The sequence below is a fragment of the Pseudochaenichthys georgianus genome, chromosome 16, assembly GCF_902827115.2.
Source record: "Pseudochaenichthys georgianus chromosome 16, fPseGeo1.2, whole genome shotgun sequence".
Classification (NCBI taxonomy): Eukaryota; Metazoa; Chordata; class Actinopteri; order Perciformes; family Channichthyidae; genus Pseudochaenichthys; species Pseudochaenichthys georgianus.
In genome coordinates, this window is record NC_047518.2 from 39,559,590 (window position 1) to 39,576,758 (window position 17,169).

The following is a 17,169-nucleotide window of genomic DNA, read 5'->3' on the forward strand; positions in this document are numbered from 1 at the left end:
TAGATAGAAGAGTTACGACACCGGAAGTCCAAAAACGGTTATCGTCACGTGGTTCATGTAGACGAGGGATCGTTCCCCGGAAGTTCATGGCGGGCAATGTGAATGCATTGATAACAGGAGATAGAACTACGATTTTTGTTAATTATTAGTGAATAAAGGTTTTGATTTGCAATATTTATACAACAAATCGATATGTGTGTGTATTTACATCAATATGTTTTAAAAAATAAAATCGAATTTGCTAATATTAAGTGATAATATTAGGATTAGTGTGAACAACTAGTTTACATGTTACTCACAGTACCTTGTTAAAGAGCCTGTTGCTGTTTATTTATAGCTTTGAATTCTTTCAAACCAATATTATCTTCTTAAACTTGTATGGTAGTCAGGAGCATCACTTTCTAATGTTTATTGATACATTTAGAGGGAGGGGATCTAAAGTAATGCTTTAAAATTCAGATTGGATTCATTTCTACCATTTTCTTAAATTCATGGTAGTTTCAGTAATCCCATGGTAACTGAGGACACAAGTTATCTAAATGACTAATGTCATCTTTATGGCTTTCAGAAAGGACAGGAGACCGACAGGTGACTATCAAAGGACTAGCAGCAGCAGCAGGACTAGCAGCATATGATGATAATGATGATGTTAAATGTGTTGTTTTAGGAACATCCATTGCAAATTCAATCAGGAGAGACGTGATGTATGAGTACATGTTTATTTATCGGGACACATGATATGCGGGAATAGTGATTGACGTATTACAACAAGTAACTGTAATGATGTTTTGGCGACTAGGCCCCGGGTTTGCAGGATGATCATTCAGGAGGGAAAGAATCGCTCTGATGAACCCCCCGGGGTCTAGACACTGGTGGTGGTGATAGTAGTTCAGTCCGATCTGAAGGGAGAAGGTTTAGCTTGGCCCTGTATTTAGGAGACAGGAGGCGAAGGGGTGGAGGAGGGTTTGCGTTGACACCTGAAATGACAACTGACAGGAAGGGGAGAGCAGATTTAAAGAGGTTAGCAGGTGCGATGATTGGCTAGCCGGGGCGTAATGCCCCTGATCACTTATTGAAATAACGTGTGACACCCGATGCTGTTGTCTTCCTGATTGAACTTACACTGAGCTACATTTCAATCAGGAGAGACGTGATGTATGAGTACATGTTTATTTATCGGGACACATGATATGCGGGAATAGTGATTGACGTATTACAACAAGTAACTGTAATGATGTTTTGGCGACTAGGCCCCGGGTTTGCAGGATGATCATTCAGGAGGGAAAGAATCGCTCTGATGAACCCCCAAAAGAAGTGAAGTATGAAGTACGGAGCTGTGAGCAATCCTTACCTTGCGGCTGGCTGCGGAGATCTATGGATGAAAAGGAGATTAACATGGGGACATGATGAGCGCCGGAATCGCTTCCGGGCTGCGGGGTTAGTCATGTGCGGGACCACTGCCCGAAACCTGCACGCAGGTTTACCATGACGCAGACCCACTGGCCGCAACCTGCGCCCGCAGGGTTAAACCTAAGCGCGGACCCACTGGCCGCAACCTGCGCCCGCAGGGTTAAACCTAAGCGCGGACCTGTGTCCGCAACCTGCGCCCGCAGGGTTAAACCTAAGCGCGGACCTGTGTCCCCAACCTGCGCCCGCAGGGTTAAACCTAAGCGCGGACCTGTGTCCGCAACCTGCGCCCGCAGGGTTAAACCTAAGCGCGGACCTGTGTCCGCAACCTGCGCCCGCAGGGTTAAACCTAAGCGCGGACCTGTGTCCGCAACCTGCGCCCGCAGGGTTAAACCTAACCGCGGACCTGAGTCGGCAACTTGACTCGGACCCACGTTCGCGACCTGCACTTGCGGGATTAGCATACGCAGATCCGGAGTCATAGCCTGACAGATCCGGAACCGTAGACACGTATACATGCTGACATGTTACCACCACCAGTTATAGGTATATTTACCATCTTTTAGTGTTTGAGGGACCTTTGGATAGCCAGCACGGCACTGATGTCCGGGCGGATGTAGGATGTGAAGGCAGAGGAGGACCATCGTCCGAGTTGTTGCAGGGATGAGGATGAGACGCCTTGATTAGCAGCGGAGGTAGCTGCGCCTATCCTGAACGAATGCCCCGAGAATAATTGGGGCGATAAGCCGGATCTAATGAGAACTTGCTTAAGGTAATGATTGAACTGGTGTTGAGTTAAGGGAAAATCCCCTGAAATAAGAAATAGTGGTGAGAGAGGATTAATGGAAGGTCTAAGACGCAGGAATTTGATCATGGATCCATAAGGGCAGAACGGGGAATCGTTGCGAGCTGCGATGACGGAGCAAGCGCCTCCGCATTTTGAGTGTTTAATGTTTAAACTAAAATGGCTAGCGTGGAAGGATAGGTCGTTAAGGCAGACGTCTTGATTGGGATTGAATGATCGTGAAGCTGTGGTAAATTCGCCTGGTCTAAGAAAAGCATAAAATGCCAGCAGAAATACGGCGTCGAGTAGGGCGTCGATGTAGGGAGAAAATAATCCTTCTCTAAGTTTGGAGAGCATAAGGCGCAGAGTGGAGAGTGTAATGGGTCGTCTATGGTCTAACGCTGGGGGAAACGTTTTTAGAAGACCTCTAAGTATGAGTTTAACGGATAGGTTAGCAAGCAAGCTGGGGAAGCTGGGATCGAAGCAGCGAACGTTAAATTGTACTCCTGCTAAGAGGCCCCGGATGTATTGGGGTTTGAGGTGGCGATCAGTGGCGCAGTAGCACATGAAGGCGCACACGGTGGGGATGAGAACGGGTCTAAGTGAGATGCCTACGGAAACACAAAAGAACGCAAACGTTCTCCATGCAAAGTCGTACGTTCTGAGGGTGGAAGTGGCTAAGCCTTTCCTCATAAAATATCTGGCCGACTCTAGGTGCCTAGCTAAGGGGCTCTTGTTTAATGTAGAGAGAGGAGATGCAGAGGAGGAATCCCAACGGGTTGCGGGCTGGCTTCCGGGCAGAGGTTCCGGAAGGTCTGAAATTGAAAGCGAGAGAGGGAATCAGCCACTATATTGAGGTGGCCGGGGACGTGACGAGCTGAGATGAGGAAGTTGTGAGTGAGGGAGGACCACGTGATGCTTCTCATGAACGGCATGATGTCACTACAAGAGGAGCGACCTTTATTGATGATCCAGACCACTGACTGGTTGTCGCAGAGGACCGAGATGCGTTTCCGTAGCCAGAGGTGGCCCCACACGTGGCAGGCAACAGCAATCGGATAGATCTCGTGCAGGGCGGAGGATGAGGCATGATTGGGAAATGAGGGAGGCCACGGGCCCGCGAACCACTCTCCCTGAAAGAAACCCCCAAAACCCACGGATGGGGCAGCGTCCGTGAAAAACCTCATGGAATCAGAGGAGTACACGAGGTCGTCGTAAAAGAAGGTGATGCCATTCCAGTGGGCGAGCAGGAGAGACCAGAAGCATAGGTCTGAGCGGCAGCCTTCGTCTAGAAACACGCGGTCGTGGAGGTTTGTTACAGCCGACGCTGCGTCCAGGAGGCGGGAGATGAATGAGCGCCCCTGGGGGATGACGCGCATGGCAAAGTTGAGGTGCCCGAGGAGGGAGAGCAGCTGCTGTTTGGTGATGACTTGTTGCTCGCAATAGGATTTAGTGATGTCGCGTATGCGCTGCAGTTTGGCGATGGGGAGAGATGCTTTCATGTCTATAGTGTCGAGTGTGATGCCTAAAAACTCCAAGCTAGTGTCGGGTCCTATGGTTTTCTCTCCGGACAGGGGGACGCCTAGCTCCTGAAAGCAGCATTTGAGTTTCGCCAGGGAAGCGCCTGAGTTATCCCGAGGGGGATCTATGAGGAGAAAATCGTCCAGCAAGTGGAGAACGGAGGGAATCCTGACATTATTCAGCAGAATCCAGCAGAGAGCTTCGGAAAAGGAATTAAAAATACAGGGGCTACTTCTGCACCCGAAAGTCAAGCGAACTGCAAAGTAGAATTTAGCTTCCCACTTAATACCGAACATGTTCCACTGGGATGGATGGATGGGAATGATCTTGAATGCGTCAGTAATATCTGCCTTGGAGAGCCAGGCTCCTTGCCCCGCAAACTTAATTAGTTTGATTGCGTTATCGACTGAGGCATAATGAAGGGAGAATGGCTCTGGAGGAATAAGGCTGTTAATACTGCAAAACGGGCCGGAGCGGGGTGCGGACAGATCGAAAATCAGCCTTTTTTTCTCAGAGTATTTACTCGTGGCTATTCCTATTGGGCTTGTCCGGAACACTGAGAACGGGGGTGAGTGAAACGGACCGATAAGGTATCCTTTGTTGAGTTCTTTCTCGATAAGCTGGGAGACTATGGTGGGTTCTTTAAATGCTGATTGCAGATTTTTTGAAACAAGGGACACGGAGGGAGGAGAAATAACCCCGACCCTGAACCCTTGAGAGAGCCCTGACAGAAGATATTCTACGAACACGGGATCTGGGTGAGTAGAAAGCGCTGCTGCTAAATGTGGGATGTTGATGGGGGTGGAAAGGTGATGTTTCAGGAGTTTTTTCCCCCACGTGGTTTCTGCTGCGGGAACTTCACGTGCCCGCGCCTGGGGCAAACTGACTTCGGGTGAGCCTCCCTGCAGGTACTATTCTGCACCTGTTTTTTTGTTTATTATTCCCCGACTGTGACGCAGGAAAAGCTCTGAACCCGGAGAAAGGCACTGATGGGCAGAAGGGGGAGGTGTGGCCCTGCGTCCCGCAGCTGATGCACGAAACAACTTGTTGCCCGCCAGTCGCCATCACGAGCAACTCGGTGTCCAGCACGGACCAGTCCAGGCGAACGTTGCAGTGGGCTAAGTGAAGCGCTGCTTTGCTAGAAAAGCTCTTGTGATAGGAGTAGAACGTGGATTTCCCGAATTTGAGATAAAGATCGCCGATGAGGCCCAGATAAGCGTCTAACTCAACTCTTCTTTCCGGGTAAACGGAACACAGGACATCGCGGAAGATGCCGAAAGCAACCAAAAATTGTCCTATGTTGAGGTCTCTGAGGAGCCGAGGATCTGCGGACTTAAAAACGGCAGTGATGCTTCCTCCCGTGGCGATTGACTTGTCGCACTCCGGGGAAGGCAAGATGAGGGTGACTAAATTTATGTCTTTCCCTTCGAGGATTTTCGCTCTCAGCCGAGAGGAAATGTGAGCGCTCTGGGGAATATGAGGCCTACCTGAGTGAGGCGCTGGGAGTGCTGAAGCCAGGGAGTGAGGGGGAGCTATGATTTGTGGAGGGAAACCCCCGAGACCTGGCATAAATCCTGTTGGCAGCGAAGCGGGGACCGAGGCCCAGTTCGCAGAAGAGGTTGAAGCTCCGATGGGGCCTTTATCCATGGCCTGCAGGCGAGCGTCAATTAGCAGCATAGAGCTAGCCAACGATTGCAGGGAGTTTGCTATCTAGGGCTGTGCATCTTCACTGGTCTCACGATTCGATTCGATTACGATTATCCTGTCAACGATTCGATTCGGTTCGATATCCCGGTGCATCCCGGTGCATCTCGATTCATACCAATGCGTTGCATCCTCAATTTTCTAGATTACTGCACATGGCTTATTTTTCATCAATGCATACATGCAGTCAATACATATGAACTCTCTTTTTATTATTTAGAAAGTGCTTCAGAAATCAATAACATAAATGTCTTGACATTCATTTATAAACCAAAATAAATGAATTGTATAGGTCTAGCCTCCGTGTGTGAAGTTGTTCCATCCTCAAAAACAAAAAGCTAATGCTTCTGCAGTCTAGCTGCAGCTTCTAGCCACGGCCTTCTGTTAAGAAAGGACACTGAATGTCCTGAATGAGGCATCACACACAGGACGTGAGTCTGAACACAGCAGACAACAGGAGTATTTACAACAGCATATACAAACTAAAATACTGCATGTGGGTGCACACTTACATTCTCTGTTTTACTGTTACATAAATCCAATGAATGAAAGATAAAATTAGCTTCATTATATCTCAGTGATTAAGTGAATAATAAAGTTTCTATCGGGTCACTATCAGCATGTCACTCATTATTTTCAGGGAGGGGGCGGGGCTTGGAGGAACGGAGAGGAGACGGTGATCGCGGAAGCTTTTTTCCTCCTGCCTTCACAAACTTTACACACGTATATATCATCTGAAAATTGCTAGAGGACATTCATACTCTGCAATCCAAGACTTAATTAAATCCACCAAAAACCTGACATGATTGTAACGCGATTATTTTTGAAAAACATAAATCCCTGTCTGTGTCTCTGAGCCGCAGCAACACGGAGTGATTCAGAGCGGGTCCTTCTGCTGTGGGTTCTGGACTGGTGTTGTTGTGTTGGTGGATAAAGCAGACTGCTCCGTGTTCGGTGTTGCTGTGCCGCTGTCACGTATGTTCCCTGATCTCTGCGTCACCGACCGATTTGATATTAAAGTGACAGAAAAAACGTTATAGTAAAGCCGCGGCCGGAAAATCAGGAATCAACGTTACTACTCTATAACCGATTATCTTCCGTCACTGCATCGAGACCGAATCGTCCACGTCCGCATCGCAATGCATCGTAGAAACGATTATTTTCAACACCCCTAATGCTATCCGTTAGTGGCTGATTACCGGGGCTCCCGGGCTGGGCGACGCTTGGGTGAGCCTGTGGAAAGGTGGACCTTTTAGATGGACCGGCTCTAGAGGGACTTGACTTTTTTTCCTTTTCCCCCCGCGGCTCCGCCCGCGTCCTCGCTCCGGCCTCTCGGGGGTGATAGCTGGAGAGTTGGCTGGAGCTGCTGGGGCTGCTGCCCTGGGCTGATGGACCGCGCCGGAGACTTGGTCCGAGAGCTCCCTGAGCTGGGAGAGAGGGAGATCTGAGGCTGCAGAGATACCCTGCTGCCGTAAATGGGTGATTATGAAGTTTGCTTCTGCTGATTGTGAGCTGTCACGGGAAGCCAGGCGGGCGCTCATGCGCCGGAGGCTTGAGGAGTTCGAAGCTGCATCCGGAGGTACATCGGAGCCAGGATCGAGATCCTTCGAAAACGGTTCGTTCTCGGAAGAGTCTGTGTTAGACATTGTGGTTTGTTTTTCTTTCTTTTCTGAGTGTTTACGGAGGAGTATTCGTTTACTACCTTTTGCGTTGACACCTGAAATGACAACTGACAGGAAGGGGAGAGCAGATTTAAAGAGGTTAGCAGGTGCGATGATTGGCTAGCCGGGGCGTAATGCCCCTGATCACTTATTGAAATAACGTGTGACACCCGATGCTGTTGTCTTCCTGATTGAACTTACACTGAGCTACATTACATGGGATTCAATAAACATTGAATAGCATATCATGCAGTTTGTCGGTGCCTTTTCCTCCGTGTTGTTCTGGTTTGCTGTGCTGCCTCCTAGTAGCCACCATGGTTTGCTGTGCTGCCTGGGGATGCTCTAATCGCTCAGAGAAAGGAGTACGAATGTACGGCTTCCCCACTGACACAGAGCGGAGGAAAAAATGGCTGGCTCAAGTCAGCAGGAGCAATTTCACGACCAACAGCAACACAATATGTGATGTAATTATATACAAACACTGCATTTGCACTTTTTCATAAAACGAAAACCACGCCATTGGGAAAGCTTAATGTTTTGTTTAATACAAAAAAACAGGGAAAGGCTTGAAAAACACAGAGTTGAGACTCAGGGTGCAGGGTGAGGGTCTCAGTGCAGGTATTCAGGCTCCATTGAACCCCCCTCTGGTTCTTGTGCTGAAAGAGGGAGTAACAGACAGGAGAAAGGGTTATACACACACAGCACACCTATTGGATGGGAAATGCCTTGGGGAGATAAGGTGTTTACTTATATAAAACAGTAGTATTAAACTTACCTTGTGTTTTCACTCTCACTTAAGTCCCTCTCCCTTTGCCATCAATCCAGAATCAGATGAGCTGCAACATTATACAGACAGGTAATAATCAACAGAATCACAAGGACACAATATGGCTCTGCTAAAAACACTCACTCTTACACGCACCAAAGTTATATTTATCTAATATTTAACTCCCTCCACCCCCGCATACAATCCCGTTTAGAAGCCCCTCTTCTCTAATTCAACATGTTGGACGAAATGACATTAAGAGAACGGAATTTACAATTAAAAGGCTGTTCAACGTGTTTTGCTAACTTGCTTCGGTATGCTAGCTTAATCTGTTATCTGTAAACGTTCCCTAAATCTACTAATTTAGGGATAATCCACTGACATCCTTTAATACACATGTTAATTTGAATCAGATGTACTGATAATATCCGCAATATAAATCTTTAAACTTCTTCTTACCTTTAAAAGTCCGTCACGAACGGTGTATTATGCTGCAACTCCACAGCTCTGCCAGCCTTGGCGCTAACTTCCGGGGAACGATTGAGAGGCTCCACGATCCGCCATTGCTGTAAAAAAGTGGTCCATTGGAGTGAACGGAGATGTCGTAACTCTTCTATTAAATAGCTCTGGCTAATACTATAGCGGGCTGCAGGCGAACCAAGTCCGCGTTTCGCTGCATTCCTTGATCTCCAGTTATAACGCCGTACTCCGCCGCTGGCCGAAGCTAACGGAGCTGCAAAGGGCTAGCTACGGCTCCGGTTAGCTTCGGCGGCGGACTCCGGCGGCCACCACTGGGATAATTGGGTCCCCTTTTAACATTTGCTCCCATTTAGCATTATGGGCGTCATAGCCATAGACTATAAAAGTCTTACCCAAGGCTGAATCATAAACTAAACTGTATATATATATATACACATGTATAGAGGGTTACGTCCTTAGCTGGCTAATAAGCTACATAACAAGCTAAGCTAACAAGCAGAGATGGAGTACTCGAGTCCTGGACTCGGACTCGAGTCGGACTTGAGTGCCGATTTTCGGGACTCGACTCGGACTCGCGCACTGATTGACGCGACTCGGACTTGGACTCGTGAATTCTCGCACAGGATGACTTGGACTCGGACTCGTGAATTCCCCCCCCCCACGATGACTCGGACTCGACTCGTACATTGACGCTCCGACTTGGACTCGGACTCGAGCACATTTTCTCTGGAGTCTGATGTCCTCTATCCTGTATGGCGAGTTCACGTACTGGGCCCCGCTGTTCCAGTCTAGAGATGTCTACAGACACACCCCGCATCGTGCTGTATGCTTTCACACATTCTGCTTCCACATTGGAAAAGAGCAAAATGCTCGTTATGTGGAAACAATATAGAAGAGAAGGCTCCGTAACACATTACTCTAAGGGTCGAGTTCAGACATATAGGCTGTCTTGAACACTATCATCAGAGTAACGTGATCTAATCAATAAATAAAGATTCAGCCATAACACGAAAGCACATACTTAACATGCAGAATGACGTCATTTTGCATGCTAAGTAGCCATGTGCTTTCTGGGGCTAAATCTTTATCAGTAAACTGATTTAACCCGTAAAAGTTCCTTCAAAATAAGAGTCCCAATCTTATTACTATCAAAATAAAAGTGCAAAACGAAAACTTTACCATAGGAAAATATTGGCATACAAATATAATCACTTCTCTAAAAGGTAACTCATTTTAAATATAGTTTATTTATATATAATAATAATATGAATATTAGAAATAAGCTTTATATTTGTATAGCACCTATTACAAGAATTGTAGCCAAAGTCGCTTCACAGCAGTTCAATAGACAGGATAACAGCAATGTAGAGGAGCAGCTACATTTCAAAACATATATCCACGAAGATTAATACATGAAGACTTGTGACTCGGACTTGACTTGGACTCTTCTTAAGTGACTCGGAATTGGACTCGGACTCGAACACAGGTAATGATGACTCGGACTCGGACTCGACTTGGACACTCCTTGGGTGACTCGGACTTGGACTCGGACTCGACTACGACTCTCCCTTGGTGACTCGGACTTGGACTCGGACTCGAAGAGTGGTGACTCGAGGGTGACTTGGACTCGTGAATTGGTGACTTGACTACAACACTGCTAACAAGCACACAAACACCTGCTAACGGGGTTAACATGTATAATATTATCATTTTACTCACCGAAAAAAACTGTGAGTAGACTTCTTGGAAGTTCTGTTAGTACATTCAAGCGCACAGCACGACATCTTAATTGTCTGGTATATCACCACGAACACGGCTAAAGCTAAAGGGTCAAGTACTATGACTAACTAACGTTGTAGCCTCTATGGTTGTAGCCTAGCAGAGTGGGCAAGTTGCTGTTAGCTGACAGTGAGGCATGTACGTGTCCATCAACGTGACCACGCCCTAATTAATGCAACAACTTTAAGACCTAATATAAATAAAAGGGTCCTGTTAGAAAACAATTCACTCACAGATCCATAATCATGAAGGTGGAATCTAACTATATCGATAATAAAAGAGCCAGGGATAGAAACATGTTTTTTTCTGCTGTAAAGTTGGGCATTTTAACATGGGGGTCTATGGAAATTGCTCCTTTCTGCAGCCATCGCCTATCGGCCACTATATGAACTGCAGTGTGTGGCACTTCCGTATTGGCTTCCCGGCTGTTCCCCAGAGTTTGCCGCTTGGGTAAAACCAAATGCTTCTAAAAGCATTGTCTAACACTACTGTACAATTTTCCTGATATGTGCTTTTTCTCTGCATACTCTTAATGAGGGTTATTATTCCCAAGCGCTTCACGGCCACAGAGCTGATTTGGTAGACTATGTTGAGACTCCTCCTCTTCACACAAAGTCACACATGAACTTCCATATTCTGAGAACCGTTATACTTTCTCCAGCTCAAGGACATGCGTCTAATAACAATATGAGACATCCTTGTGAAAGCAGATTTCTGAGGCGTTCCGCCGCTACACAAAACTCTGTCTGCTCGCCCTATCTTGTATAAGCTTTGCTATTCTGTGACTATTGCGCACACTCCTGCAAACTATCCTATACTCTGTGAGACCTGTGCCTTCGAGGCAGTTTATTGATTGATCATTCTAATTGTATATCTCCACAGTATTGACTAGGTCTAAGATTTCCATAACAGTGGGGGTCTGCCCCCAAAAAACTGTTTTAATTACTGAGAAAGTCAAATAAAACGTACAACTACACTGCCCAGCCAAAAAAAAGTAACCACTTTGATTTAAGATAAGATGGACCTTTATTAATCCCCGTGGGGAAATTCAGCAGTTCAAACAGCAACAGGGTAAGAATGAAAAACAGGACAGCACAGATTCACACAGATTAATAAAATCAAAGATTCAAATACAAAAACTATGAAATAAGAAATGAATACAAAATAAAAATGAGCCTATATAGCTACATTGGGTCATATAAACTATGAAGTAAGAAATGAATGAAAATGAACATAATACATATTGGGTCATACATATTACATATATTTGCATGGATGTATGGAAACAGTGTGTATTTATGTCCAGTAACATTGTTGTGCAGCCTGATGGCTACAGGCACAAAGGATTTAACTGGCCAGTAGGTAAGGACTTTCCACTGCATAATAGCTGCAGCGGTGTATATATTTTAGCTGAATACACGTTTTTTAACCCTAATTGATGCAGTTAGTCACTTCTTTAATGTTTGTTCTTTCTGATGTAAAGTCAAGGTTGTAACTGTTTGCAGTAAAGTCGTGCTGCGCTGAACTGTTCCTTTGAATCTTTTGAGTTTTGATATAGTCATTCAAATTTGAAGGAGGGTGAGCAAGCATCTTGAGGAACATTCATCATTAACTCCTCCAAAAAATATAGTTTATTGAATAATAAATGAATATGTGAATCATAAAAGTGATTGACAGCTGATAAGAATGATATGATTGTTAATATTATCATATTCAGACAAACATCGAAGAGACAGTTAATTAATGTACGTATTGCAGCAGTCTGCATAGATTTGGTAACCCTGCTGGTCTTTTATTTGTTATTGTTCATTTAAAATTCATTAAATGATGTCTGCCACCTTATATATTTATATTTAAATGATGTGCCACAATAATGTATCCTGATGCAGAGATGGGGACTCGAGTCTGCGACTCGGACTCGAGTCGCACTTAAGTCGCACACACAGAGACTTCAGACTTGACTTGGACTCGTGACCAAAAGACTTCAGACTCGACTTGGACTCGTGTGTTGGGACTCGTGAACAATCATTGTGTTTTCTATTTTTGGCGTATTAAAGGTGGGGTAGGTACATTTGAGAGAAACCGGCTCGAGATCGCTAGAATTTGAAAATACACAACCGGAGATAATCTGCTCGAGGCTGCTACTTCCTTATAGAGCCCGCCTCCTCCAACACACACGAACGTGCACATGACCAATGAGGGCACGAGATCAGTTTGTGCCCAGATGGAAGGCTGACAGGCAGGTAGGCCATCCAGTTACTTTAGCCGGGCTCATTACGCAGACGTGCGCGCCTCTGTTATTACCTCGTAGTAACACAATGGCGACCGGCGGCACACCTGCGGCTGTACCGCTTGTAATTAGGTTCAACTACAAAAACTTCGAACAAAACGCCGGCGGCACCAACAAAAGGAGCGCACACTGCAAAGTCTGCAATATCAAAATCAAGGATGCTGGCGCAACAACGTCGAATTTCATCAGGCACTTGAAAAGTCACCCGGAGAGGTCAGTCACATTAACGCATGGACGGTTAGCAAACATGTTTAGCTCAGCATCAGCTGTGTAATGCTAACTTAGCTTGCTGCTAGCTTTGTAACTGAATATTTGAAAATATTAGTGAATTGCTTGTCACGCTTGTTTGAGTTGAGTGGCGTTGACATCCAACTCTTGACATGACATAAAAAAGGTCGGTAACGTTAATCATTACCCGCTGCCACCATCTACTGGCTAACGTTAAACGTAGAAAAATACATAGTTACATACATAAATACATCTGTGGGTTTATAGGCAGGTTACAGGTTTATTGTTGACCACGTAACGTTAATGTTACAGGTTTATCAGGTTACCATGACACTGGGTTTGAGTGAGAGGATAGAGGATTATGTTTATTAATAGTAGACTTAAAAGATGTCATTAGAGACCCAGTGTAATTAAACAATACGGTTGATACAAAGATGTATTTGACGTATTTCTGATTCTGAAGTGTTTTGCTTATAAGTTGTTTGTATTTAGCTAAAGTGTGATGTTTGTCCTCATATTGCATTGCAATAGCCGGTTTAAAGTGATCATATAAAACAAACAACTAATCAGTACTGATACTGTATGCTAATAGATATAGGAGTGATAATAACACAGTAAATGCTTTGAATTTCTTAGATATAGCTGTGCAGTATTCTTAACATACTGGATAGCAGCAGACAATTGGCTTATTACAACCAGAAGAGACATGATGAGACTTTTATTTTTTTAGAGACTTGAGACTTGACTTGGACTCGTGACCAAAGACTTGAGACTTGATCAAGTCTCACCCCACAAAGACTTGAGACTTGACTTGGACTCGTGACCAAAGACTTGAGACTTGACTTGGACTTGCAAAAAAAGACTTGTGAACATCTCTGTCCTGATGTTATTGAGTTAAAATATTAATATTGTGGCTTTCCAAGTTAACATTGATTGATATGACTGCGATTAAATCAGCATATACTTCTGCCGGGGGATGCCACCCCTCAACATCTCCTGCCACCCCATGAATATTTGTCTAGATCCGCCCCTGATTGGAATGCATTAGTTTAGAATCAGGTGTGAAATTCAATAATGTTGGTTGCCTAGCAACTGTATAGGCAACTTGGAATGCGATTATTTGAATGACTTAATAGTCAAAAGTCAAGTGCTGTCACACGGAATGTGAGGTCACTATCTAATGATGTCATTCGCCTTGATCTGTGTTCCGAACCAAATTGCTAAGACTTCAGTCCATCAGTTTGTGGAGACAAAACACAGAGACACAACACAGAGACACAACACAGAACACACAGAGACACAACACAGAGACACAACACACAGACACAACACAGAGACACAACACAGAGACACAACACAGAGACACAACACAGAGACACAACACAGAGACACAGACGGTATTTTCCCAACACAACACGACAACACAGAACAAACTGAAATGGCTCATCCAATCTACAAAACCTGCATATTGAAGCAGCGGGAACAAACAATGATGCGCAAACAGGCAGAGGAGGACTATAGGTCTGAGACGGCTGCAAATGACGTGGATTTAAAGAGAAAAGACCGGCACTTATCATTGGCGCTTGACGCAGCCAAGGATAAGAGGTTCTTCCAGAATGCAAGGGTCAGGAAGTTCAATAGCGACCTCTTAAAAGAAAAAATAAAAAGGACAATGCAGTTATGGCTGCGTCTAATAGAGAGACAGTGAGGAAGGCTAACCAACAGAAAAGGGAGGAGGACGAAAAGAGGCGTCAGATATGTATTGATGCTCAGAGAAAAGAGGAAGACAACATTCGTCAGAGACGCCGTGATAATGTGGCTCTGAAAAACGAGCTTGTTAAGCAGACCAAGGAGAAGAATCTGTTGATAGAAAAGGAGAGACGACAGGAGAAGAGAAGAAGAAAGAGACCAACTCAGGGCCCTCGATGAACAGCATAAACAGAAGCTTAGAGAGGAGCATCGAAAAGAACAGAAGGCAAAGGACGAAAACATAAAACTTCGTAAAGAGGAAATCTGTAGAAAAAACTGCCTCAGACAAAGAGAAATTGAAAAACTGAACATGAAGGAGAAGGAAACTAAACGTGTTCAGACTGACATAGAGGAACTGCTGCAGCAGAGAAAACAGGAGAAGTCAGAACAACTCAAGATGAGGCAGATTCCTAAGGATATAGTTAAAGACCAACTGGCAGCGGCTAAAAAAAAGGAGGCTGCTCAGAGAATCCAGAGAGAGGAGGTGAAGTTGTCCAAGGAAGTGGCCGAGGCAGATGCTAAAGTGATAAAACAGCAGAAGGACCTGAAGGAGAAGAGGGCTGCGGCTCAGAAGAGCATTGCCACTCACAGAATGGAAACACATCGTGGAAAAGAAGAGAAGGAGAGAGAGGAGAAAAAGAACAGCCTGGACTGGTATCATCAACTGAAACAGCTTGACAGGTTGTCTGAGGAGCAAAGTAATCGAGAAGTGTATTTAAAAAGACAAACCAACATTAAGCATCAAGAGGATTTATTATCCGATGCTGCTAAAAATAAAGCCCTTCGTCAACAGGAGATAAGAGAGGAATTACATGCTGCCAGAGAAATGGAGAAACAGATTGCTGAGGGAGAGAACCAAATCCAGCAATACATGGAGCAGGAGAGCGCGCATCATCCAGCAGCTCAGAGATTACGGGAGGAGCCAGATTACAATTACTTCTGTCGAGAAACTGATGAGTGGTTGCCCAAACGCGGTACTGACCCGTTTAGCAAGGAGTGCTTAATGAAACGGCAACGGGAACGGGAACAGGAACGCAGCAGCCTGCAGCAAGCCGCGGTGGATGTGAGGCCGCACGTCCTGCCAACACTTTCCCGAGCTGGTGATGCCCGCCATGGTTCAAAAGATGCAGGTGAACCGTTGCCCACGAAGGCAAATTCTACATGCCAGTGCACCGCTTCCTCGGAGGAGAAGAGAAAGCAGTACCTGGAAAAGGACAAGTTTCAGCTCAAAGAGAGCAGTACTGCTGATCTGCGGCCAACCCGCACCCCAACCATTAAAACACCGGGAGCACCTGCAGGAAGACACTCTGCCCTAACTGGGGTGGAGTCATCAAAGAACCGTGGGAAAGAAACAGGAGAGCGGTCGCCCAGATTGGACACTTCTAAAAGCCGGGACACCGCGCAGAAGAACAGTGAAATTAGCGTGCGGCGTACCCTCGTCACACCCTCAAGAAGAACAGTGAGACTAGAGTGCAGCGTACCCTCGTCACACCACCTCTGAAGAAGAACAGTGAGACTAGAGTGCAGCGTACCCTCGTCACACCACCTCTGAAGAAGAACAGTGAGACTAGAGTGCAGCGTACCCTCGTCACACAAACCTCTGAAGAAGAACAGTGAGACTAGAGTGCAGCGTACCCTCGTCACACCACCTCTGAAGAAGAACAGTGAGACTAGAGTGCAGCGTACCCTCGTCACACCACCTCTGAAGAAGAACAGTGAGACTAGAGTGCAGCGTACCCTCGTCACACCACCTCTGAAGAAGAACAGTGAGACTAGAGTGCAGCGTACCCTCGTCACACCACCTCTGAAGAAGAACAGTGAGACTAGAGTGCAGCGTACCCTCGTCACACCACCTCTGAAGAAGAACAGTGAGACTAGATGCAGCGTACCCTCGTCACACCATCTGAAGAAGAACAATGCAAAGTGCCAGCGTACCCTCGTCACACCACCTCTGAAGAAGAACAGTGAGACTAGAGTGCAGCGTACCCTCGTCGCACCCATCTGAAGAAGAACAATGAGACTAGCTGCGCGTACCCTCGTCGCACCACTCACAATAGCAAACCCTCCTGCAGTAAAGATCCGTTCCGCTCGGGTGGGGTCGCGGACCCACAGGATGGTGACAGGGGAACCATTGCTCAGATATTCCACTCCGCAAACTCAAATGATCAAGAGGAAGCAGGAGAACTTCATGATGCTGAATTAAATGGCAAATCTACATCCCCTCTACCCCTCTACCCCACTTTTCCCCCTCTACCTTTCATTTCATTTCAAACCTTTATTTATACAGATAAAATCCCATTGAGATCATTGATCTCTTTTCCAAGGGAGACCTGTTCACCTTTAATGTAATGTGTTCCCATTGTCCCCCTAAATCCATGTAGTCTTCATGAATGGGTTTTCTCCAGGTTATCTGGGTTTTTCCAACAGTCTGAATGTTTCAGCATTAAAAAAAACACCCGGGGGGGGGGGGGGTGCATGCTTACAGTAATTGCGCCGCATATGCGCTTCGGGTGAGGCCCCCTCCGCGATGTGAGGCCCCCTCCGCGATGTGAGGCATTCAGAAACAAGTAGATTTCTTTTATTTGCTTTCAGTGGTCTATTGTTTTTATTATATGGCTGTTATTTATTTTTTAATTATTACGTTTATTCTGGTTTGTTTTGTGTTTGTATCTTGTATTTTAAATGTATTTATATTATGTTGTGGAGCTTATCTCTCTGTACAGCACTTTGGTCTGAAGGTTTTTAAAGTGCTATATAAATAAAGTTGGATTGGATTAATATTACAATTGTTAGTTTTGCT

The 17,169-nt window shown here is 45.7% G+C and overlaps 1 protein-coding gene and 1 long non-coding RNA gene across 4 annotated transcripts; both read right to left on the bottom strand.

Annotated features, from left to right (window-relative positions):
* Positions 1–436: 436 nt before the first annotated feature.
* Positions 437–4,092, bottom strand: LOC117460703 (uncharacterized). 3 transcript variants are annotated; one of them, XM_071206173.1, is made up of 3 exons: positions 1,769–4,092; positions 1,228–1,499; positions 437–989 (listed from the first exon to the last, which is right to left on the bottom strand). In XM_071206173.1, exon 1 carries the CDS (start codon positions 4,006–4,008, stop codon positions 2,929–2,931), a length of 1,080 nt encoding a protein of 359 aa, XP_071062274.1. In that variant the 5' UTR covers positions 4,009–4,092; the 3' UTR covers positions 437–989; positions 1,228–1,499; positions 1,769–2,928. The 3 variants fall into 3 exon arrangements, with proteins under 3 accessions (XP_071062274.1, XP_071062275.1, XP_071062273.1); XM_071206174.1 differs by having other exon boundaries at positions 437–1,372; positions 1,964–4,092; XM_071206172.1 differs by having other exon boundaries at positions 437–1,499.
* Positions 4,093–7,601: 3,509 nt separating this feature from the next.
* Positions 7,602–8,621, bottom strand: LOC139435513 (uncharacterized). Its single transcript, XR_011644761.1, has 3 exons — positions 8,303–8,621; positions 7,853–7,913; positions 7,602–7,733 (listed from the first exon to the last, which is right to left on the bottom strand). It is a non-coding gene; the product is annotated as an uncharacterized lncRNA (long non-coding RNA).
* Between the last annotated feature and the right edge of the window lie 8,548 nt (positions 8,622–17,169).